This window comes from Cebus imitator, unplaced genomic scaffold (genome assembly GCF_001604975.1).
Source record: "Cebus imitator isolate Cc_AM_T3 unplaced genomic scaffold, Cebus_imitator-1.0 Scaffold855, whole genome shotgun sequence".
NCBI classification, from domain to species: domain Eukaryota; kingdom Metazoa; phylum Chordata; class Mammalia; order Primates; family Cebidae; genus Cebus; species Cebus imitator.
In genome coordinates, this window is record NW_016108170.1 from 81,138 (window position 1) to 106,875 (window position 25,738).

General features: G+C 42.3%; 2 protein-coding genes across 2 annotated transcripts in view; both read left to right on the forward strand.

Annotated features, from left to right (window-relative positions):
* Positions 1-930: 930 nt before the first annotated feature.
* LOC108297886 (ropporin-1B-like) lies at positions 931-17,422 on the forward strand. Its single transcript, XM_017520564.2, has 6 exons — positions 931-1,197; positions 6,256-6,374; positions 9,199-9,316; positions 10,629-10,790; positions 16,209-16,384; positions 17,212-17,422. Exons 2-6 carry the CDS (start codon positions 6,259-6,261, stop codon positions 17,276-17,278), a joined length of 639 nt encoding a protein of 212 aa, XP_017376053.1. The 5' UTR covers positions 931-1,197; positions 6,256-6,258; the 3' UTR covers positions 17,279-17,422.
* Positions 17,423-24,291: 6,869 nt separating this feature from the next.
* LOC108297885 (coiled-coil domain-containing protein 14-like) overlaps positions 24,292-25,738 on the forward strand; it is a 51,931-nt gene continuing 50,484 nt past the window's right edge. The window contains 1 exon segment of the mRNA XM_017520563.2: positions 24,292-24,520. Within this exon segment, the coding sequence (XP_017376052.1) occupies positions 24,491-24,520 (30 nt within the window). The 5' untranslated portion in view covers positions 24,292-24,490.

Here is a 25,738-nt window from a genome sequence, read left to right on the forward strand (position 1 = left end):
AAACGCGTTAAAAAAACTCTGTGACAATAAGACTCGAGAACACCTCACACCTCCACACTCCACAAAACAAAAAAGAAAAAGAAAAGCCACACACACCCTCTCACATACACAAAAGCACACACTACACCGACACACACCCCCCCACACCCAAAACCCCCACACCCCGGGTCCCAAAACCCCCACACCCATACCCCACACCCCACAGCCCCTCGGGCTCCCACAACAACAAAAAACCAAAAACAGCTCCCCGCCCCCAGAACAGCCCCAGAGCGACACCCGGACACCGCCCCTCCGCAGAGGGCGCGGCGCCGCTCTGACACCACACACCCCGCGCCCCCCCAGACACCGCGCCGCAGACCCGCGGGGGGGGCCACAAGAAAACGCAGAGCGAAAACGCCCAAAACGAAAACCGCGCGCACACCCCCCCGCCGCTCCCCCCCCCCCCGCTGGCCCCCCCCCCCCAGAGCCTACACGGCTCCTCCTCCCAAAAGGGGGAGACACACGAGATCTCCCCACACTCTCCCCCGAGACCACACGCCACAGGTCGCCCCAAAACACACACACCCGGTTTGGGAGCGAGCCTGAGGTAGCCACCCCGGAGGGGAAGTGGAGGGAGGGCAGGGCTCTGAGCGGGTTTGAGGGAGGAGTCCTGCGCGGCGCCCCTGGAGTCTGAGCCTCTCCTTGTTCACAAAGCAGGGGGGAGGGAAAGCAAGGAGATCTTTAAGGGAATGTGACTGGGGGATTATGGCTTTCTGGCCAAATCGTGTGCGTATTTTGTACCCAGAATACTATTCTACGGTTTCTTAACCGAAGGACAGTGATGGGGAGACTCAAGAGTCTGGAAACAGAGCCCTTCACGGAGGAGCCACACCTCTGCTTTTTCATCAGAAACATGGATATAGAAATAGCTTTGGGGGAATTGCCATGAGGACCAGTGGGCATACCTAGCACTTCCCAGACTACTATCACTGATACATTTTATAGCTAGCACTTCATAGACTGCTGTCACTCATTCATTTTATAGCTAGCACTTCACAGACTGCTATCACTCATTCATTTTTACTAGTCTCTATTGAACACTGAGTTCCAGGCACTGGGCTAGACATTGGGATGGTGTAGTGAGCAAAAACTGACCCTTCCTGCCGTGGAGTTTGCTGGGGGAGGCACATGTTACTCAAAGAATCACACCAACCATAGGTAAGTGATGCTCTGACAGGGTATGTACAGTGGAACAGACAGGGTGGTCAGGGAAGGCTGAGCAGACCTCCAAAGGAAGAATTAACCTGTTAAGAGGGGAAGAATGCATTCCAAACAAGAGCAAGCGCATGCCAAACCCAAACAGGGATGTGCAGCTGCCTGGTGCTTGGTTCCAAGTGCTGCTGGTAGAAACTGCCTCGGAAATTCTGGCCTGGAGCCTTTTATTCATGTAACTGGAGACTTTCATTTATGAAACAGAAGCCCTGTTTAGCCCATACCAATAAAACCAAGTGAGAGATTCCAGAAACAAGACTATAGTCTATTTTAAGACCTGCATTCTTCAGCACTTGGCAGGTGTATGTTGGCCAGTCATTTCACATTGGGAGGCATATAGCTTCCACTTAAGGGAAAATTTATTGAATTGGAAGAGTTGGGGGTATGGATGAGCTCTGTATAATTGAAGAAGGCCTACTATCCAAGAGATTTAAAAATGGAAAAGAACTTTACGAAATGTTAGAATTGAGGAATGTTTAGAATGGATCTTTCTTCCACTTCTTTGAGGTGAACAAGTGGCCCATATTGCCCAAAGGCAGAAAACTTGGGCTTTGGTGCCTCTTTAACTTGGAGAATCTATGATTCCAATTTTTCGTGATTCAAAAGTGCATGGAACTCCTGAAAGTAAATGGGAACGTGGGAGGATAATTTGACCTGGCCCCACTTCAGTGTTTTCCATTTCTACAAGGGTGGCACTACCATGCAGCCAGTCATCCAAGCTTGAAAACTGATAGTCACTCTAGATTCTTCTGTCCTTCACCGCCTCCGCCTTCTCCGCTTTCTTTTTCTTCTCTTCCTCCACCTTCTCTTCCACCTCCTCCCTCCATAGTTACCAAATCCTGTAGATCCTATCTCCTAAATACCTGTCTCTTTTATCTCCCTATGACAACTACTTTTCAAGGCAGTAAAGCTCCTGAGAGTTGTCAAAAGTGCTGCCATATTCTCCTAACCTGGCTCCCTGCCTGAAGCTTCACCACCCTCTCTTCAGCCCATCCACACAGCTGTCAGTCAACGTATGTTTTAGAGTTCAACAAAGAGAAATAAATCATACAGTAATTTTTGAGCATATAGTAATTTTAACAACCTCAATATAAAGAATTGTTTGATCCTGAAAGACTAGCTTCTCCTGGTAAAATAAATAAATAAATAAATAATTGTTAATGATGGGAGTGGAGTAATGAAGGATTGGTTAATATGTCGGAAGAGATCTAAAATACATGGGAATCACAGATATAAGGAGCAATCCCTCCCCCTAAGAAGATCACCCAAGCAGGAAACCTTTCCCAGAGCTTGGTGCAGAGGATATAGCCACAGCTGACTGGGGAGCAGAGAAATTGCTGAGGTGCCAGGCAGACAAAATTTACTGTCTGAAACACCAGAGAAGCCACTCACACAAAGGTGACTCACTGGCAGCACTCTGCTACAGAGCTTCCCAAGAGGTGCCGGGGGCACTGCTAGCCACGGGTCACTGTTGGCCACTGTGTACTGCAGCAGTTGGGTACTCAGGAGATCACACACTGCATGAACCAGATGCTGGAAAAGCTGTGTGCTACAGAATCCCAGCATAGGAGAAACTACAAGTTCCTGGATCCTAGCAAGAAGAGCACACCTAAATTCCCAAGAGAAACCTCTTCCTCCTCCAGTCTTTCCAGTCCCCTATACTAACAAAGCTTATCATTGTGGTGGCTGGCAACGGAAAAATGTTAAAGGACCTAGTTCAATTTTTGCAGAGGAGGCAATACAAGATGAATTTGGAGCTGAGAGGCAAAAATTGATAACTGGCACCTCAAGCTAACACTGATTGTGTGACTCTTGTGCTTAAATTTTCTAGCAGCTCCCCATTGCCTTCAATAAAAAGTACCAAAGCCCAAGCCTTGAGCTGTATTTCCAGCCTTAGGCCCAACCATTCCTGCTATGCCCACTTTAGAACTCTGTAATTACAGTTCCCAGAACTCGTCATGTTTCTGACAACCACACATCTTTGCCAAAGTCCCAGCTACATGGAATTCTCTCTTTACTCTCATAAGCAAGCATATGCTTATTGAATACCTACCCTGTACCCGGCACTCTTCTGGGTGCTTGAATACAGCAATGAACAAAACAGGGTTTTCCAGGTCTCAGTTCAGATATCACCACTCTCTGAAAAGTATTTTCTGACCTCCTTCTACCTCCAGATGTTAGATACCTCATCCAAGTGTTTTTCTTCTGTTCTTCTATATCTAGCGTAGGCTTCTTGACACTTATTATGCCTTATTTGAATTACTGATTTTCCTGTCACTCTCTTCCACTAGACTGTGAGCTCCATGAAGCAGAGTGTGTGACTTATTTATTTAGGTATCCTAGTATTCAGCACAATTCCAATAAAACACATAGGTTTTGTTGGATTAATGATTTCCTAAGTATCACATGATTAGTCAAAAATAGACCCAAGGCCAAAATCCTGGACTCCAGCCTCACAGTCAAGAGTGCTTCTTCACTATAGCTTCATTTGCCCTCTGGATGTTATGCCATAACTAGCTATGAAGGATAGCAGCCCTGTGTTTTATTTTGGAAAAGGCCAGTGCAATGTTGAATATCATCAGGAATGGTAATGGAAACTCAAGAGAAACATAGGCCTAATCTTATATTGGAAACTATGGTGGATTCACCCCTCAGAGCCCTTGTTTGTATGTTTTGAATCTCTGAATCAGGGGGATGCTACAATGAAATCAGAAGTATGAAGGACAACCAGCCTGACCAACATGATGAAAACTCATCTCTACTAAAAATACAAAAACTAGCCAGGTGTGGCAGCATGCACCTGTAGTCCCAGATACTCAGGAGGCTGAGGCAGAATTCCTTGAACCCAGGAGGTGGAGGTTGCAGCGAGCCAAGATCATACCATTGCATTCCAGCCTGGGCGACAGAGCAAAACTCCATTAAAAAAAAAAAAAAAGTGGGAAGGACAAGTAAAAGATGAAAATGGTGTAGGGTATTATGACTCTTACTCATAATAAAGACTTTCATACACTTATATAAGACAGGGCTAAGGTGACCCCCAAGTGTGTACACCACATCTCCAAATCAGGGAATCATGTTGTGCAACTTTATGGGACATAGTTTACATGCCAGTCTGTAAATAAGCTATGTGTCCCTAGAATTGTGGACAATGAGGTGAACATGGGGGAAATCTTTGAAATATGAGCATGGCTAAGTTAAGTCAAAAGAGGTACCTATTCATTTGTTAAATAATAAACATGTAGAACTCATGCTTTCAAGAGGTAATACTAGCATGATACATAAGCAAAGTTATATGACCAAGGGTTGACGTTGTTATTGTTGTCATGGAAGTTTCTTTAATTAGGATTGGGGCATCTTTTCATTTACATGAGATTATCTGAGACTCCAGGAGAGAAATTAAACAATTGCACAACAACTAAAAGATCCTGTCAAAATACATGGACACAGAAAATGGTGCAGCCACTGTGGAAAACAGTATGGCAGTTCCTCAAAAACTTAAAATACAATTACCATATGATCCATCCACTCCACTTCTGGGTATATATACCCAACACGATTTAAAGCAAGGACTTGAACACATTTGTATACCTATGTTCATAGCAGCATTATTCACAATAGCAAAAAGGTGGAAATGATCCAAATGTCCATTGACCTATGAATGGATAAAATGTGATACATCCAACAAAATATTATTCAGCCTTAAGAACAAAGAAATTCTCAGCTTGGGACCAGAGGTGCAATAGATAACGCATCTGATGATGGATCAGAAGGAAAAGGAAATCCTGACACATGCTACCACATGAAGAACCTTGAAGACATTGTGCTAAGTGAAATAAACCACATACAAAAGGACAAATACTGTATGCCATATGATTCTATATGATAGAGTAGTGAAATTCACGGAGCTAGAAGAACGGTGGTTGCCAGGAGCTGTGGGGAAGGAGAATAGGGAGTTAGTATTTAATGGGCACAGAATTTCAGCTGGTGAAGATGAAGAAGGTCTGGAGATGGATGGTGGTCATGGTTGCACCACAGTGTGAATGTACTTAATGCCACTGAACTATACATTTAATACGGTTAAAATGGTAAATGTTATGTATTTCTAACACAAAGAATATATATTTATATATGTGCAGACAATATGAGCAAATAAAGCACGGCCCTTTGACAGATAAAATGGGTTGAAAGTCATCAGAAACAACTTAAAAGAGTAACTTTTTAAATTATGAAATATTTCATACCTACAAAACTAAATACACAATATAAGTGTAAAAATAACAAAACAAACATCTAGGCAGCAACCATCCAGCTTAAAACGTAGAACATTACTAGTAGGCCCGAGACCCTTGTAGCTCCCTAGTGACATCCCTCTCCCTCCTCCACCAGGGGTAACCACCATTCTGAATTTGTATTTATCATTCCTTACTCTTTTTCATAATATTATACATATATCACCATAAACAATATACTGCTTTTCCACCTACATGGTGAGACTCCTCCACAGGGATGCCTGTGGCATTACTCATTGAGAACTGTTGCTATTGTCTTAACAATTAAAGCTTTCATCATGATGCAGTGACCCTCTTTATTCCTAACTGTGCATTTTGCCTTAAAGTATCTTTTGCCTGGTATTAGTATGTCACTTTAACTTTTTTTGGTTATTATTTACTTATTTATACCCTTTTTACCTTGAGTCTTTCTGTGTCTTTGTTTTTTCAGGCGTACCTATACCTATATTTAAACTGGCACATTTAAGCCTGTTTATTTTTATTGTGATTACTGATATGTATGCATTATTTTCTACCGTGTTATTTGTCCACTTTTCCTATGTTTTCTCTGCTCCTTTTTTGCCTTCTTTTTGATTAAGGTTTTTTGTTTGTGTTTTTAAAAAATTCATTTTTTCCTCTACAGATTTAGTGGTTATATTACTGTAATAACTTTTCTAATACTTTGCAAAGTCTAAAATTAATCATTATGGTATCCTCCTTTTCCTCCAAATAAAAGAAAATGGCTCAGACAGAGGAGCAAAGATGCATCCCGCGGGAGCTGCCAGAAATGCTGAAGAAGTTTGCCAGAGCCGCCATCCTGGCGCAGCCACAGGACCTCCTCCAGTTTGGGGTCGAGTAGGTGCTCCTTTCTCGCCTTCACCCCTTAGAGGACCGGCCAGGAGAAAGGGTCCTGGACAACCACGGAGGTTGTCATGGCTGCAGCCAGGGTCGGGACTAACTGGCATCATCTTTGTGGGTTTTAGGTCTTGCATTGCTTTGATGCTCTAAAATCCAAACATAGATAATACATCTAACTGGGTGAGGATGGGATGCCTCCTCTAAGCGAGCCAGATTGAGCAGTAGGACGCCAGGTCAATAGGCCGTGTCCTGGGGCAAGCAGCAAGAGTTATATGACCGTGTCACACCAGCGTATGCACACCCAACTCCTCCCTGCACTCTTTTTCCCAGTCCGGGTGGAGAAAGAAGGCTGGAATCTCCAAAGCTTAATCTGCCTTTCTTCATTCTCTTCTCACCACTGGATGGCAGCAGTGCAGCCTGGGAAGGGAAGCGACAGCGCTAGGTGGATTGGGTGGGACCAGTCCAGCTAGTTCACCCTTTAAGGAGACGTTTCTTCCCCTGCTGTTACACTTGGACCCAACCAAAGACGCTTTGAATCTTGTCTTTGAGGAAATTATTGTTATTTAGTGTTTCTCTGAACTGATTTGTTCTGCCAACATCAAGATGTTCGCACAGTACACGTTGCATTCTGGAGAAAGGCCAAGCAGAGTTTTGAGGTCCTCAGGCATGGCTGAAAACAGTGTGCCTCAAACATGGGTGCCTTCTTTCAGGAGAGACCTCCAAAGGTTGCTTAGTAGATGGAGCTTACACAACAGTTGCTACAGGCCTGGCTTGAAGCAGCTTTGCCCAGAAAGCCTCCCAGCTGTGAAACTGCTTCTTAGACAAACTTGCTTGCTTGAAACTGGGGAACAAGGACTTAGTAGTTGGAAGATCACTAGACCTCATGGACCATTTTCAGGCTGTTTTTACTGTTTGATGATTCCCTGATTAGTAGGGTTTCAGTGGGAAAGGGAGAGTAAGGGAGGCTGTTGAGAGAAACGCAGTGAGATGGGGAAGCGAAGATGCCCTCAGCCTGAGGTTGTGAGTGAGTGCACTGTGCAGATGGTAGGGAGAAAGTGTGGACACCTTTGAGAAGACACAAAATGTCACCTTAGAGGGGCCTGTAGAGTCTCTGAGCCAGCGCTGTCGTGTTCCTGGGTTGGATTAGGATGCAGCTTTGCAATTAGAAGGAAAACAAGCCAGTGGTGCTCATAAAAAGAAACATAACTGGGGCTACTTTGCCTAGTAAGGAGCCCTGTTTAATTTTCCTTTCTAAATTTTATATATTGCCTCTAAGATTGAACTTTAGCATCAGAAGACTAATTTATTTTGGCATAGTCAGATAGATAGACTTTATCTTATCCATTAGTTTCAAATCCATTTCATTGTTCTTGTGCTGCTGTTTTATAGTAAACAAAATGACATTGCTTAGTATTGTCCCTGACATTGATGTAAGAAGGCATTCCACTATTGTAGCCTGCTTGCCCGCATATTGTATCATGTGCTATATAATTTTTAGACATCTATGAAAACTTCATTTGTAGTTTAACCACAATGAAAAAGGAGAGCATGACCTAAGAGCCCCTCCATTCTATACAGACATGAAGAGCACCTCTCAGGTGGTTTTATGTGACTTACTTAAAACCTGTAGCATTTTAGAGAATAAAACTCTACAAAGTATTTCCAAGACAAAATATGTATTTAATTCATTGCAAGTAAGAATTTCCCTACATATATGTTGACGAAGAAACCTCCGATCAGCCATCGGCAGAACACATACTTACTTGTCCTCTGGTGGGCATGTGTTACAACGCAAAACATATGTGGTTCACAGATCGTCAATAACCAGGCTTTTGATGGAGACAGACCCTGCTATACAGCACTGGTGACCCATGTCAATGGCTCATGTCCATTCCCTGCTGCAGGCAGCCTCTTTTCATCTTATCTCAATGCTGAAACAGAACTCCGTACTTGTTCCACATTGCCCCAAAACAAAGTCCACTCCACAAAATATTGAGGAGCAGGCAGATTTGACTGAAAATTTTGAGGGAAGATAAACCGTTTCCTTTCACAGGCCCCGCGTAACTTCAGATCGTCTCAAACCTTCTTTGGCTTCTCTTCTCTCCTGAGCCTCGCACAGTGCCCTGCCAACCCTGTCTCCCTTCCCTCTAGAAGCCCCGAGTCTCACCATCTCCAGCCAGAAACCCTTCCTGATTCACCCGTAAGACACTTCCACCTCTTCCCCTTCCCTCCTTTTTTGTTTCTTCAGAGATGGAGGTCTCACTCTGTCACACCAGCTCGAGAGTAGTGGCACAATTACAGTTTGCTGCAGCCTCAAACTCCTGGGCTCAAGTGGTCCTCCAGCCTCAGCCTCCAAAGTCACCGGATTACAGGCCTTCACCACCATTCCTGTGCTGTCTTCCCCTTTCTTATGTACATTACTTTAGTTCTCTTCCAAGTTCTCTTCCCAAGATTACATATACATATGTAATATATTATCTATTTGTGTGTTACAAAACACTCAGAAATGACTGAAAAAAAAAAAACTGACCCCCAATATCCTCCAGGGAATTGCATACCCAAACTTTTAGTTCTTCCTCGTCCTTAGAGAAGAACAAAGCTTTGTATTCTGAAAGAATTCTCTATGCTCCAAGTGGAAAGTAACCTATTCAGGCTTTTCCCAGATGTAAATGAACTAAACACACTGACACACAGAAACCACTTAACAAGGGTTCCCTTCTCTACCTCCTTCCTTCAGAAAAAGGGGGAAGGATTGCTAGAACAGCCAGAAGCCACTGGTGTACAGGATGCTCCTCCTACTCTCTGACTCTTTTTCTTGTAGTTATTTTGAGGCCGTGTGCCGTGGAGAGAGTTCTCCGGTGAGAGAGCAGTCTGAGCAAGTCAGTTTGTGTAACTGGGCAGAATTAACACCTGAGCTGTTAAAGGCCCTGCATTCTCAGGTAAGGGCCCTGCTGCAGCATTGAGGGAATGTAGGGACAGTGTTGAGGCTGGGTGGGTACAGACGAAAGCCCACTGTTCTTCTGCCAGTCAGCTGACCACTTAGAACCACCCTAAAATACACTAAACCATGGAGTGAAAGTAAATCTTCCCTGAGGGAAATGGGAGTAATTTTGAAATAGGCTGTAGGCTGAGTTGTTGGTGGGGTCATCCCAGATTTCCTTGAAGCTGGCAGAATGTACAGGGGTTCAATGCAAAGCTAATCCCATCTCTCCATAAAAGTGCAGGTCGTCAGTCACTCGGCAGTGTCTCCCTTCCTGATCAAGACCAAAATACGATGCCAGTCACAGTTTGGGGAAGGGCATATTTTAGCTCCCCAGCTATCCCACGTCAAGACAGAGTTTTTAGCTTTTAGGGAGCGGCTGTGAGCCTCTTCACAGCCACATCATCCTAGGAGCTGCCTGTTGAATGGATGCATGAGGAGGGTCTGGCTTGAGAAAGTTTGTGGTTTGGCTAATTCCCAGGAAATACGGTTGAGCATCACCATACCCTGCTTTATGATCCAGGACAGAGAGGTTTGGGGTGATTTAGGACTGGCTTGGCTAACTGCCTTGGTCCCAGAGGCTTAGCATTTCACTAGAATCAGAGGGTCAGGAAAGGTGTTGGAGCACGTCATCAGGGAATCTGTGCCCTTATCGCATTGGTGGCCAGCAAGCACTCACCCTCCCTCCCTTTATCCACCAAGTACCTTGTGCAGTGAACATGACAGAGCTCTAAAGTACCTGGGATCAAGCAACAAAAGGCATCCAGACCAGATCCCCGTGGGTCAGCCACATACCCCATATCATTCCTGGGAAAGCATGAGGGATGCACTTGAGGTCTAGAGCTAAGAACTCAGCGCAATCAGGAAGGAAGAGACCTATGTCTTGTTCATGGTTTTACCATTAATTAGTGGTCTCAGGTAAGCACTCTACCTCTTGGTTTTGTTTTCAGGCTGTTCTATCTGTCATATAAGGAATAAAACAATTTAGGAATACAATAGCAGATAAAAGCATCACAAGAAATTAAAATATAAATGTATATCATTTGTATAATTCTAACATCTAAAATTTAAAAATTAATAAATTATATTTCAGCACTAGGATTTGTAAAGATAACTGCCACACAGAGCCATCTTGTACCTTCCTAACACCCCTTCCCACCCCTTGCCATGTGTTGGGAGATGTGGATCTGGCCTGGGGGCAGGGTGTTCCCCAGGGTCTTGCCTCAACTTCTCCTACATCCTGTGTGTTTTGTCTGTCCCCTGCCTTGCAGGTTGCCGGGAGACTGATCATCCGTGCAGATGAGCTGGCCCAGATGTGGAAGGTGCTGAAGATCCCAACAGATCTGTTTAATAGTGTGATGAACGTGGGTCACTTCACGGAGGAGATCGAGTGGCTGAAGTTTTTAGCCCTCGCTTCCAGCGCTCTGGGAGTTGTAAGTTAGCTTGACTGTTTTTTGTTCCTGAAGGGGAAAACTCCCTCTGGCCTGGAAGGGCATCTGTACACAGGGTCTACTCTTCAGAGCTGATGATAAACATGCCTCTTCTCATCTTGTCCTTATCTCTAAATCAAGGTCATTTCAGTGCTGGTCAGGCAGAAGCAGGGTTTAGGAGGAGGAGAGAGAGAGGGAAACACTATCATTAGGCTCTGGGGAGAACTGACTACAGTGTAACTTTTGGATTATTTATGAATATTGCCCTCAGAAGATGTCTTTTTTTCTTTTTTTGTTTTTTTCTTTGTTTTATCTTTTTTGTTTTTTTTTTAAATTTTTTAATACTTTCTGCCCTCAGATGTATTTTAACTCCACTCCCTCCATTCATATTCCCAGAGACATCCAAGAGCCAGCTGTAGAAAAAGACTTCCAAACACCTAGAATATATATTAATAGACACTTTTAAAAGGGGTACAATATTATAGAAAACTACTGTGTAATAAACAGAATTGGATGCAAAACTCAGACATAAGGAAGCAAAAACAGGAGAGAAGAGACTATTTCTGAATTTAGTCATGACATTTCCATGGATGCAGGATGTTCATACAGATTCATGCCTTTTCCAAATTTGACTTGTTTGGTATTGGAAAAGCCATTTTCCTGTTTTGAAGCAAAATATGCTGAAATCAGTTTATATGTATAGATATTTAAAGCTTGGGTATCTTAGATGTGGACTTTGTTAGACATTGTTAAAATAACAAAATGAATTAAAAACATGCTTTTGTAAAATAATCCCTGAGATACATACAAGTTTAAAAATTATTGAGAAAATAATTATCTCTGCCAAAACCAAATGGTATGAAAATGTAGTTCGAATCATTCAGCATTTCTAAACATCATCTTGTTCTTCTCAAATAAGCTTGGATTGCATATTTGACAGTTTGTTTCTGAGAAAATTTAGCAGAAATCTTGTAGCCCAACTTTTCCTATAGATTTTCCTACAGCCTTCATCATAATCATTTCTTTAGAGAGGAATAAAAAGAGGACATTTGTGGCTCTTTTTTTCTTCATTGTCCTTTATAGCATTTATACTGAATAAATCACTATCCTCCAAGGAGGAAAGGAAAGTAAGCAGCAGAGGCCTATGACTTTTCAATCAGGACTGGGAAAAATCACAAACGAGAAGATAAAGTGGATTTATTTTATTAAATTCTCATAGGGTTACAGATTTTTTCACACCACATTTGGAGACGTTTTGGGGGAAATGTACCTTTAAAATTTTATCTGTAGTTAATTCTGATCTTCTTGGTCTAGCTCACCCACAAAGAGTCAAATAAGAAAATACATAAATTCAGTCCAGTCCTGAAACTTTAGTCTAATGCAGTAACTGAAACAGCGTAAAGGTAAATTTCCTGGTGTCTCAGGTTTTTCTTCACCATGCTCTCTTCTCCAAGATGGCAGCTGAATGTAGACAGAGAGAGGTGACTCTAGGACCACAGAGCAGTCAAGTGAAGGGTTTCCCACATCCTCAGTCTTCTCTGGCATCTCTGGCCTCCATGGCAGTGCCCATCTGTCTGGTCACTGGCTGCTTGCAGCTTAAGTTTTTGGTCTCATTTCTCCCAGATTGGTGAAAACCTGACCATGCCTCCCCCACTGGCTCATTTCAGTTCTCAGTGGTGTCCAGGCCCTCCTTGAGTCTCTGTCAGGCTCACCTATCTGCTCCCTGGCTCTGGTGGTTTACAGCCCTCACCAGTTAGTGATGTGTCTAAATCCTTCTCTTATCCCCATACCTCACAGTAACAAAGAGTGACTTTGGAAAGTCAATTTCTAACCCTCCCTCTGCTTAGCCCACTGTGTAGATGCTACGTTTCCTCTGCTGTACCTGTCTCCCAAATTGGAGAGGGGAAACCGTGAGGTGAAGTGTATCTTTTTACTTTTCTTCTAAAACAGGGAGGTGGGATTAAATGTTACATGAGGTTCTTCTACCTCTGACACTCTGTGATTCTATCCCTGCTTCTCCGCTTCCTATGAGATACCCTCAGGCCTCCCTCTGAATAACAGTGAGCTCTTCCAATTCCAAGAGGCCATGAGATATCTGACTTTGCTCCTCATCATCCCCATGTCAAAGAACCCCTAGAAGTGGCCGGGCACTGTCGCTTATGCCTGTAATCCCAGCACTTTGGGAGGTAGAGGGGAGTTGATCACCTGAGGTCGGGAATTCGAGACCAGCCTGACCAACATGGAGAAACTTCATCTCTACTAAAAATACAAAAAATTGGCCAGGTATGGTAGTACATGCCTGTAATCCCAGGTACTCGGGAGGTTGAGGCAGGAGAATCACTTGAACCCGGGAGGTAGAGGTTGCAGTGAGCCAAGATCATGCCATTGTACTCCTGCCTGAGCAACAAGAGCGAAACTCCATCCAAAAAAAGAGAACCCCTAGAAGTAAAGTCAGCCTGGAATTTAAGTCTGTAAATAAAGGGTGCCCTATGAAACCAGTAATCATTATATTCATTTGCATCACATTGGACTATTTCTGGGATCTTAAATGTGGGGTTGGTAAGTGGTATGGTCTGAATGTTTGTGTCCCCCTAAAATTCATATGTTGAAATCTCAACTTCCAAGGTGATGGCCTTAAAAGTAGGGCCTCTGGGAGTTGACTAGGTCATGAGGGTGGAGCCGCATGAATGGGATTAGTGCCTTTATAAAAGTTCCCCCCTCCACCAAGTGAGGACACATAGAAAGCATCATTCATGAGGAACAGGCCCTCACCAGACAGCAAATCTGCTGGCACCTTGGTCTTGGAGTTTCCAGACTTCAAAACTGTGAGCAATAAATTTCTGTTGTTTATACATTACCCAGTCTAAGGTATTTTGTTATAGCTGAGACTAAGTCAGGGGTCACCATCTGGTGGAGACCTTCCCTCCTAGTCAATTCATATATCCTTAGAGGCAAGCCCAGAATTTCTCTTTCCTTTGCCAATTCAACAGCAAGACAGGATCTCTGTGCCATCTAGAAAAGCCAGTTTGTTCCTTATAGAAGAGTCTAGTGGCAGGAATTTTTACTCTGATAGATAATAGGCACATTTACTCTTCTTAAGCTCTCTGGGTCTAATAGACATTATTCAGAATGCGATGGCATGCAGACCTGTACTCCTCTTCCCTTCAGCACTCCTTCCTCTGGACTGGTCTATGCCACCTCCTATTCCACTGAACTGATTAAAAAGGAAGAGATCACATATGTAGCAAATAATCATGTTCACTGGAAGGAATGACATATTTTGTTAGCAAATGATTCACATTTCAAGGCTTTCACTTCTGACTTTGAAAATGAAGCTCACAAGATGCTTAAAGACTACCTCTGTGAAGTGGATCCCAAAAAAATATTGTGCAGGACTATGAAGATCTGTTTACTTTAGATTTATGTCAGTTTACCAAATAGCTCCAGTCCAAAGAGTTATTTATCCATTCATCCATTTATTAAATCTTAAAAATATTTTAAAATTTCATGACAGCAATAGAATATGAAGGTTTGTTGTTTGAATAATCAATGACAGATGATGTTTAGTGTTGAAAAAGCACCTATGTTAGTTTGTTAGGGCTGCCATGACTTGGTGGCTTAAACAGAAATTTGCTGTCTCACAGTGCTGGAGCGCAGAAGTTCTGAGAACAAGTTGTCAGCAGGATCGCTTTCTTCGGAGGCATTTCTCCTTGGCCTAAAAATGGTCCCTCTGTGCCTACATGTCTGGTGGCTCTCTCTTCATGTCCTAACTCCTCTTCTTATGAAGACATTCTACTGACTTCATTTTAACTTATCTTTTTAAAGGTCATATGTTCAAATACAATCACATTCTCAGCTTCTGGGGTTAAGGTTTCAACATAGGAATTTTAGGGTGAACAATTTAGTCCATACCAGCATCCCATGGGACAGGGCAACAGAATAAAGCATTAGGGGTGCAGAATTTTTTTTTTTTTAACAGAAACAGAGAGGGTGAGCTGGGTGGAAATTATGAAGTTGAGAGTGTGCTTCCAAATCTACTCCAAACTATTGTCCCGCGGACCTCATCTCACATGCATGACTTACCATCCTCCCAGACAGCCTCATGTATACTAGTTAGCCCCATGCCTCCCCTCCCACCCGCTCTGAATTAAGTGGAAGTGCTTAGAAGATGCAGTGTTTCACAATGCTTTCCATGAGAGGACCCCCAGGGGCAAGGGAGAGGAAAGGAAGGTGGCCTGCTGCAAACTCCCAATTTTTTTGACATCATGTGGTTTATTGAATAATCTATTTATAAAATAATGCTTATTAAATGTAAATCAACAAAATTTAAATATTAATTCATTTAAAATTAATAATTATTACAAATTATTACACACCACAATTAGAGACGCACCATCTAGGCAATCATTCTATTTTGGGAGAGGATGAGAGGAGAACAGCAAACGTCAACTGCTAAGGCAGGACAAGTCTCTAGCAATCATGTGGGAAGATACAGCAGCTGCGTTTTCATTCACCCAGTCACACCTGAGTCACCACTCAGGGCTGCTCTTTCACTGATCCCTGGAAGAGTGTGTCAGGATGATCTGTACATCTTCAGTTTCAGTAAACCACCAAGATCTACATGCTGACTTTCATTTCGCAACTCTTTCACTTGTAAAATTTATTCCAAGGGTGGGTTTATTTAAAGATATGAGATTAGTTCTAAGCATGACCTTTTAATGTTCAAGTTTCATTGTAAGGAGGGGTTGCTTCTGTAGTAACCCTTCTATTAAAATTCCTGGCACTCATTGTCTACCAATATTTCCCCAGCAATAAAAGGGTTAGTATTATGTAATATAAAATAAAGCACTAGGTGATTCTATTTAGATAGACCCGTATGTTTTAGAAAAACATTTATCTTGATGTTGAAGACCATTTTTCCAGTATCTTCCTGGATTCTATCTTCCTGGGGAAATTACCCTACTCTTTCTTACCTTCTTCTCCTCTACTGTGGCAGTGCCACAAGTATCTTGTTGGAGTATATAGGCTAGTCTATTTATCTCAGCCCGTTAGAGATAAGATTGGAGGGTAATAATAAGAAATAATTTTAATTATATAGAATGCAAATCAACTTCCCTCCTTTAGTGAGTTTATTCGGACTAAAGTAACAAATATCTTAAAGTACTTAGGAATTTATAAATTTAATTCCTTGAGTAGTCTTCCAACAAAGAAAAGAGAGAAAAAAATAAAGATATCCAATACTTAATATTTTTTAGAATGAATTAGTGACATTTGAATGTAAAAATTTCAGGCTTTCTAGAATCTTAAATTGTTCCCACCTGATTTTATAAGAGCAATATTTTTGTTTTCTTTCTTGTATCTAAACGGATCTCAGAACTATTGCCTGGAAGAGTAACTTTCTCCTCATTTTATCTTTTATAGACCATTGCCAGAACACTCAAGATAGTGTGTGAGGTCTTATCATGTGACCATGATGGTGGGCCACCCCGGATACCTTTCAGCACATTCCAGTTTCTCTACACGTATATTGCCGAAGTGGATGGTGAGATCTCTACATCACATGTCAGCAGGATGCTAAGCTACATTGAACAGGAAATGTAAGTTAACTTTTACTAAGTGAAGGTGAAAGAATACCAGGAAAACAAATCTAATGGGCCAAGATAGAGTGAGATTATTTTATTATACTGCTCTGGGAGCAGAAAAGTATTGTGAGGAACATGAAATATGGATCTGAAAGAAAAAGGAAAAAGGAAGGAGAAGAGGAAGGAAAAGAATTATATAGGACAATAATTCTTTGAGTGCTACTGAGACTAGCAGTAGTGACAGCAGCAGCACCTGAGAACATGTTAGAAATGCAGAATCGCAGGCTACACCCTGGATATATGGAATCATAAACTCTAGGGGTGGGGTCTAGGAATCTGTGTCTTTATAAGCCTCCCTAGTAACTCTGACTCATGCTTTGCTATGACCAGTGGAACAGAAGTGGAGGAGGAGGAGGAAGAGGATGAGGAGGAGCAGCAGCAGGCAGTCAAGGGTTAAGAGAAAAAGAGGCCGGGCATGGTAGCTCACACCTGTAATCCTAGGATGGGTGGATGGCTTCAGCTCAAGAGTTCAAGACCAGCCTGAGCAATATGGTGAAACCCCATCTTTACTAAAAATACAAAAATTAGCTGGGTGTGCTGCTGTGTGCCTGTACCATTTAATTGGGAGGATGGCTTGAGCCCAGGAGGTGGAGGTTGCAGTGAGCCAAGATTGTACCACTTACTCCAGCCTGGATGACAGAGCCAGAGCCTGAGTCAGAAAAAACAAAGTTAAGAGAAAAAAGATCAACAGCAGAATTTGAAATGAGAGAGTTGTTTGTATACTGTCTTTCTTAAGATTAACTGTCAATGAACTAACTGCAGTTAAACCTTTTTCCAAACAGAATTGGTCCTGATGGTATCATCACAGTGAATGACTTTACCCAAAACCCTAGGGTTCGGCTGGAGTAAGAGCACAATTTTGGCCATTTTAAAGGAAAATACAGAGATGATTGTACTTCAGAATGACTGAAACCCTTATACCCTCCAAAATTAATTTTCTTGTACAACTGGTACACACGAATAAACAGTTAAACAAACGTATGAAATCAGAAATGTGTGGAATTAAGATGTGAAATTGTTGGAAACAAAACATCTTCATTACCAGGAGATTAGTATTCCTCCCACATGGACACTGAGTAAAAGTGGCTGACAAAGCATGGATAGAAAATGCATCTCCAATCAAAGCCAGACAGTCAGATTTTAAAAGGTAGAATGTTAACCAGACACAGTGTGTTGTTATGCGATTGTTAGATATCATTTAGATGAGTATCTTTTATGGGGCCAATTGAAGTTTTTACCAGTTTATTTCTCCATTTGTTGGTACTGTGCTAGTCATTCATTCATCCTCTCACTCATCAATATTTATTGAGGCTAGCTATGTGCCAAGAATAGGCTTGCCAAAAAAAATACAGGACACCCAGTTAAACTTGAATTTCAGACATTCCAGGAACTATACAGGCTTCTGAGCACATGCAAATAATATCTGAATTCTGCCTTCAGGGAGCTCACAGTCCAATGCTAACATAAGACATGAACATAAATCACTTTCATGCAAATGGCTTTGAGAAGAACTAATAGTATTCCAGAAAGTGTCAGTGTCAATGAACTTTTCTGAAACCATATACAGATGTCATGGAACCCACTAGAGAAGATCCCCTACATGAGCCGAAGACCTTCTGACAATGTCTTAAAGATTTTCCTTTCTCAAAGGAAACAGATGAGATTAACAGGCTGTGATTATGGTTCTTAATGTCAGGTGTGCCAAGAACTGTCAGGGGTCAGTTCCTTCTATTTGTAATACTGTCCCTTCTTAAAAGTTGCTTTTGCTCAAAAATCATGTTATGTTATATGCATATATCTCTCTACATCAATTGAGGAGAAATTTGTCTATTAGTGTCTAAAGGTAAGAGGAGATTGTGATTGGATGTTACCATGGTCCTCGATTTCTGACTAGAGTGAAACAATAAAAGGGAGTGAAACAAACTTTTCCCCCACAGCACTGGGCTGCACCTGCAGGGGATGGGCAATAACTAATCCTACTGGCTGTCTACCTTCCTAGCCAAAGCAGCCCATCATTTCTGTCTGCTCTGGAACCTAAGGCTGTTTGAGAAGACTGAAGCACTACAGGTGAAACCTGGCACTGTAATTAATCAGGATTAGAGAATGAGTGAAATCCTTTAATCTGCCTCAGATTCTTGGTGTCTCTCAGTTTCTCTTTCACTGTGGCCAAAGAACTGACATATGGTCTTGTCTGCAAATAGGGAATGAAGGGGGACAGAAGAGACGGTCCAATTTGAAAGACCTTAAAATAAAAAATTAGGTTCATAAATGTAACAAAAGCAAAAGAGTCCTTTGTACATTTGGGAAAACAGGTTGAAATCAGAAACTAAGTCCTGGTAGCCTTGAACACAACTACTCAAAAGTGAGGCTAATAAAATTCCAACAAAGTGTATACTGGACACAGACATGAAGTTATTCGTGCTGTAAGTATCTGTGCTTACCAATACTAAGCACAATTGGCAATACCATTGTTGCAATGCCAATTGCTCTTCTTTTAAGCCACCACTTTGGTGTGCACCATCTTCCTCCTCTCCTGCCCTGGAAATGCTTGCTCCAAACTATTGATATTGCTATGCCACAGCTGCTCACCAGGGACGGAGTATTTATAGCACACCTGCTAAATCAACCTGCAGTCACGCCAAGGATGGAAAACAGCTTTGTGCTTTGCCCTCTGAGTTATGCTGTATTAACCATATTACAAACACTGTATTAATGATAATAGCCAACATTTATTAAGCACTTACCTTGTATAAAGCACTGAGCACAGTGCTTTATATACATTCTCAAATTGTCCCTTACAATATGACCTTATGAAGTCATTGTCTCCATTATGAAGTCAGTGTCATCTCTAAGAAACAATCTTAGATAAATTAAGTTGTTCAATGTCACTGGTGAGAAAGAATCTGAATCCAGATCTGACTCCAAACCTATGATGCCTCGTATATATCCTCAGTACCTGTTTAAGTATGGATTCCTCCTACACTTCCACCCCCCACCTGAAATAATCCCTGGGACAGATATTTACATGCAAATAGTTTATTTAGGTGGCGATCTAATGAATAGTGGAACAGGGATAGAAGAATAAGATATTATAGTGATGGGAAGAAAGCCAATAAATGGTGTGTTATCCAGCCAGTTACCCCTGTACCCCAATACTGCTGAGGAACTCTGGGAGACAGCACAGAACACATCTCAGAGTTATCCTAATCAAAGGGGTGAGGAAGCTCTTCATCCGTCACTGGATAATCCCCACCTGTCATTGACTGAGGGTGTCTTCCAGGGGCATTAATGTTCTGCCTTTCCATCTTGCCTCAGCTTGCTCCTTTTGCTCCAGAAAAAAAGGCAGGAAGTCATAGATGGTCACATAAGAAGCCACCCTTATCTGCTACACTGCCTTACAGATATTTTAATAAAACAAAATTTTAACATTTTAATTACTGTTAATGTTTCTCTTTGGGTCAAGCACAAGTCTTCAGGGTCTGCAGGGCAGTAAGTGACTGTCATTGTGCTGTATTAAAATCCACACCTGACCCACAAACATGGCACATTGTCCCCAAATATTTTTTCCTTGTGATAAGATCATTCCAAAGGGGATCTCTCGATCCTTGCTGCCAACAGATCCTTGTCAGACCCAGCCCACTGGCTTTCCTATCATAATCAGCAATATATACAGAGTCCTAGAGTGACCCCAGTTAAACTGTCAAATGAAGGCCCTTGTAACATATGGTTTGTATTTCGCCTTTAGAAATTTTCTCAGGAAGCAATCAAATCAGGATTTTATAAAGCAAAAACAGTGGGCTTTTCCTTTCCTAAATTAAGCTGTTTTGATTAAAGTGAAGACTGCAGATACATAAGCTTCAGTGGGAAATGCAAAGATTATGTCTCAATTTCATTTTGTCTATGCTCCATGCCCTTCCTCTCCTTGATGCTCTTCCACCAGGGACCTACCATCCCTAGTTAACCAACAACTTTCAGGATCACCAGGGCCCTGCAACAGAAGGAGCTGGACACCCCAGTGTGGAAGGCTGGTTTCAAATTAGGTTAGAATAGGAATCTTAACCTGAAATCCTTGGAGAAGCTCCTGAACGCCTCTGATAACATATATATATATATATATATATAACGGTGTTTCCCAAATGTGCTTATTAGCATTTTTCTGAAGAAAAAATTATAAAGCTTTGAGCAATTTCTCAAAGTTGTATATTATCTCAAAAGGCCAAGAATCTCTAGGTTCAAAATAGTCCCAAAGAGCACTAAGTGGCTTGGGGAAAGGCAACAGCACACAGCCTCAGATCTTTCCAAGCAGAACTGAGCTCATGCTCCCAACATGTGGCTTCTTATCCACAGCCTCTTACTTTTTGAATCTTAGATCCTGGCCATAAATCTGTGTTTTTAGTTTAGATCTTCCTATACTTTCAACTTTGGTCATTTCCTATAAACTGGAACATGGTCAAACCTGAATGGAGACTTTCACACTTCAGAGGCGAGCCAATTGGCAAAGTCATTGGTCCAATGTGCTGAATTATGAGACTAGATAGATAAGCAGAGTTGTGTATCCATGATACTAGAGGGACTAAACCTCCAGACCAGGCTCAAAGGGCTAGTCCTGGATAATCCTGAGCTTCAGACATTCAAGTAGCTGTCAGCCCAATGCACCAAAGCAGTCTAAACAATGGTTGATTCACTGATTTTTTCAACAAATAATTAAGAAATTCCTACCATGTGCAAGGGATTGGGCTACGCACTGGGGACACTGCTGTGAACAAGGTGAGGTCCCTGCTTTCATAGAGATTAAATTCCACTTAGCAAGACAGACATTACATAACTAATCAGAAGTTTTTAACTGTGAGGAATGACGCTACTACATAGTAGTTTGGAGCACACAGCTAGTTTGCAGGGGCAGGATAGAGTGCTTTTCCTGAGGAAGTAATATGAGAACAACTTCTGAAGCCGCAGATAACTCAGAAAGATGTATCTGCAGCCCACACGTCTTTGCCAAGCTCCAGACTCAACTACCCAGTAGCTAACTTTCTGTGGATGACTCCAAAGTACTCCCTAATTTAACATATCAAAAAATGACTTTCCTGGTTTGCATTTTTTTAAAAATGAAATGTTGGCGAGAAATGAGTTCACAAGTTTCCTTCCTAAATGTGGATCTCTCCCACCACCCACCAAGATACAAAACCCAGAAACCAGGGTCAACAGATACCTCCCCTTTGCCTTACTTTCCAACTCTGTTAGCAAGTCCTCTCCATTTTACCTCCTATGCATCTCTCAAATACATTCTCTTCATATTTCCTCACCACCACCTCCCTTAGATCCCCTCATCCCTTCCCAGCTACCAATATATTTCATCTGGACTTCCTATCAGTCTGGTACTCACAGGAAACAGAAGACAATATAGATTTTGAAGATAATTAAAAGGTTTACAGAATGGGCAAGGAAAACAACAAGGAGGTTGAGGCACCCAAGGACTAGCAAACCATTATCATCCCTAAGACTGGAGGGACAAAGGGAAGGACGTTTTATTAGAGTGTGAGAGAACTGTAACTCCAGGGGCTCCCCTAAGGATGCAGAGGGCCAATGGATCAGCCAAATGTGCTGAATAGAAGTATCCCATTTTCTCCCTCTTCTACTGACTAAACAGAACCTGAAGCTGGAGGGCATGTCTGAGTGATGTCAGTCCCTGGGGCATAGAGAAGGGCAGAAAATGGATGCGGGAGGAGAGAACTTGCTCACACCCATGCTTGCCTTTCCCCCAAGCACCCTCTATGCAAGGGATCAGCAAACGTTTTCTGTAAAGGCCCAGATAGTATATATGTTAGCCTTGGCAGGCTAGACGGTCTCTATCACAAATACTCAACTTTAGCAGTTGCAGCATAATGTGCAAACACATTAGTGTGACTGTGTTCCAATAAAACTTTATAACATTGAGATGATTTCCATCTATTTTTTTCACATCAGAAAATGTTATTCTTTAGACTTAAAAAAACTACTTGAAAATGTAAAAAGTGTTCTCAGGCTGTATCAAAGAATGGCAGACAGAATTTAGCCAGGGACTGTAGATTTCGGATTCATGCGGTATACTACAGCCATGGATCTTTGTAAAACACGAGTTAGTTCACTGTGCCCCCTGCTTGAACTTTTGCATATTCCCAAGGGGCTTAGGATAACAACGCAAGTCATGTAGCCAATAAAGACTGCCTAGTCTGGCCCCTACATACATTTACTTCCCCACTGTCTATACTTCAGCAGCAAGAGCCTCTTTGGGTTTCCCTTTCTCAACATCATGCTGTCTCCACATCTTTAGAATACTCTGCTCTTCACTCTCTATCTAGTTAACTTGCAGATCTCAGCTCAGTGCAACATAATTTATAATAGCAAATACAAAATGAAAAAGAGGGTGGGGGCATAGCATTCCCAACACTAGGGAAATGAATTATGGAACACCAGGCAGCCATAATGTAATTGTAGATTAATGAGAAACAATGTTCATTAGATACTAAAACACTCATGTTACAGTAATACTTATTATTTCATATCGTTGTAATACATTTATACATATATACATAGGTGGAAAAAATCCTGAAGCGAACGCACCAAGCTGTTCTGAGTTATCAGAGTGATAACTCAGGGGTAATGAGGTCTTTTCCTTTTTGCTTATCCATACTTTCTAAAATACACATGTATTAAGAAAAATCAATACGAATTAAAAAAAAATCAACTTAACCAAAAGAAAAGTCCTTAATTTTGGGTGAATATGTTAGAAAGTTATGAAGTTATGAGAGGGCTGGGGAAGGAAAGGAGAGGTTTTCACAGTTTGATCTAATTCAAAACTAAATTTGTGAAATACTCAAGTTTCCTAAAATCACTCAGGATAAGTGTGTGACATATTGGTGGACATATTTTAGTTCCCGGGTTTTGACATTAATTGTAACGGACTTTTAAAGGGTAGCTCTTTTCTCTATTAAAACGAAATGAGGCCGGGCGTGGTGGCTCACTCCTGTAATCCCCGAATATTGGGAGACCAAGGTGGGAGGATTACCTGAGGTCAGGAGTTGGAGACCAGCCTGGCCAACATGGTGAAACCCCGCTAAAAATGCAAAAATTAGCTGGGCGTGGTGGCGCAAACCTGTAATCCCAGCTCCTCAGGAGGCTGAGGCAGGAGAATCGCTGGAACCTGGGAGGCAGAGGTTGCAGTGAGCCAAGGTCGTGCCACTGCACTCCAGCCTGGACAACAGTTGAAATGGAATCAACTGAGTTATCTCTCTTCAACTTGATTTAAATCATTAACCCAAAACCTAATGCCTTAAAAACCAATGACTAAAATCCCCATTAAAATGAGTGCAGCATGCAATGCTAGGAATGCTGTGTCATTCTTCATCAAAAGTAACTGCCTCAACGCAAGAGGAGACACGTACGCATGGAAGTAAACCCAAAATCTCAACTAACGACACCGTTCTGAGATCAGTGGCCACAGGGAATAATTCTGAAATTGCCATCATACTTAGGAAACATAACCCGGAGGTCTTATTTTTATAAGTATCAAGAACAAAATCATCCAAAGGCACACGAAATGCCAAACTAAACATAAAGAGCGAAAACCCAAAAAGTTGTGCGCAATGCCTTCTGAAACCTATCCACCTCCTACCCCTGTCCCTTCCTCGGACGCTCGCAGGTCCTCCTCCCGGTTTCCCCCACCGCAAGCCCTAGAACCGCACCGCTCAACCCTTTTCTCGGCGGCCCCGCCCCGGCCCCGCCCAAGCCATGCCTCGGCCCCGCCCCGTTCGCCGTCTATTGGCTTCTCTCACCGTCTGCCGGCGGGTGACGAGCCGGGAAGCCGGGAGGGATCTATTGCGCACGCCCAAGTCGCGGGTCCTGGAGCAGGAGAAAGGCGGTGGAGTGGCATCCGAGACTAGGAAGCGCGGCGTTCGGCGGGATCCTTTCCGGAAGCGGAAGCTCGGGGGGCGGGCCAAGAAGGTCCAGGAGCCCAAGGCGGTTAATTCTTTCTACCGTCAGGCTTCACTTCCCTCGATCTGGGCTTCTCTGAGGCTGCAAGAGATGGTCAGGTCCGGGTCTCGACCCGGCCAGGTGAGGGCTGAGGACCTGAGGAGTCCGCTGTGGGGATGGAGAGGGACAGGGGGTTTTCGGGCCAGGGACTTGTAAAACTGCTCAAAAAGAGACAAAGACAATGCGGCGACATTAAAATGCTGGGACAGAGGTGCAGGGACACCTAAGCTTCCCGTTAATACAGCCGCTTGGTCTCTGGAGGTGTTTCTGTTTAAATCGTCGTAGCCCTCTAGAGCGCCGGCTTTGGGATCAGACCCGGGTTCGAGTCCCAGTCTTTGCCGCTGGGTCAAGTGACTTAACTTCTCCTAGTTTTAGTCACCTGCAGATTGAGATTCCACTACTTTTTACTTCCCGGAACTTCCTACTCCTTAGCTCTAAAATGGGCAGAAATGAACATAAAATTCTGTCTTAAAGAATTGGGAAGGTTAAATGATAGTACCCGGTAAAAACATCGATCACACACAGTTGGTGTAGACATGCGACAAAATTAAGTTCCCTTAAAAACACGTAGTTTGCCACCATCTGAATGACAACAGCAGTTAACATTTAGATAGCACTTATGTGGCAAATACTACGCTAAGTGCTTTCGTGCACTAGAATACATAGAATAACTCATTTAATAGTCACAATATCCTTTTTAGGTAGGTACTGTTATCCCTATTTCATACATGAAGAAATCGAGGGCTGCAGGGTTCAAATACTTCCCAGCCGTTACAGCGCTGTGGAATAATATTCACATGCACAAAGCTGGCGCCAGAGTCCATTCTTCTTTTAAACATTTTACCTAGTAGATGTATGACTTTGAACAAACCACTTTTTTGAAATTTAGGTTCCCACCTCACAGAAATAATGACAACTTACAGGATATGGATTAAGCAGAAATGAAAGACCTTAGTATACTCTTAAATCATTCAAAAAGCCAGTATTATCTTGTACTTGTTGGTAAGGTGATACGACTACTAAGAAATGCTTATATGTTTCTCAAATAGCAAAATTAAAAGTTTAATGATAATAACCCAGTAGAAGTAAGTGTAAAATAAAGCAAACTGATTCTTCTGTATTGTGATTAGGACACTCCTTTTAGAAAGCAGCTTCGCAGTTTATGTCAAGGGTTATTAAAATGCCAATAACCTTTCACCAAATAATTTTCCTTTTAATCCTAAATATGAAAAGGCTATTATTTTCCATAGATAGACCTATTCCAGGTTTTTTTTTTTTTTTTTTTTTTTTTTTTTTTTT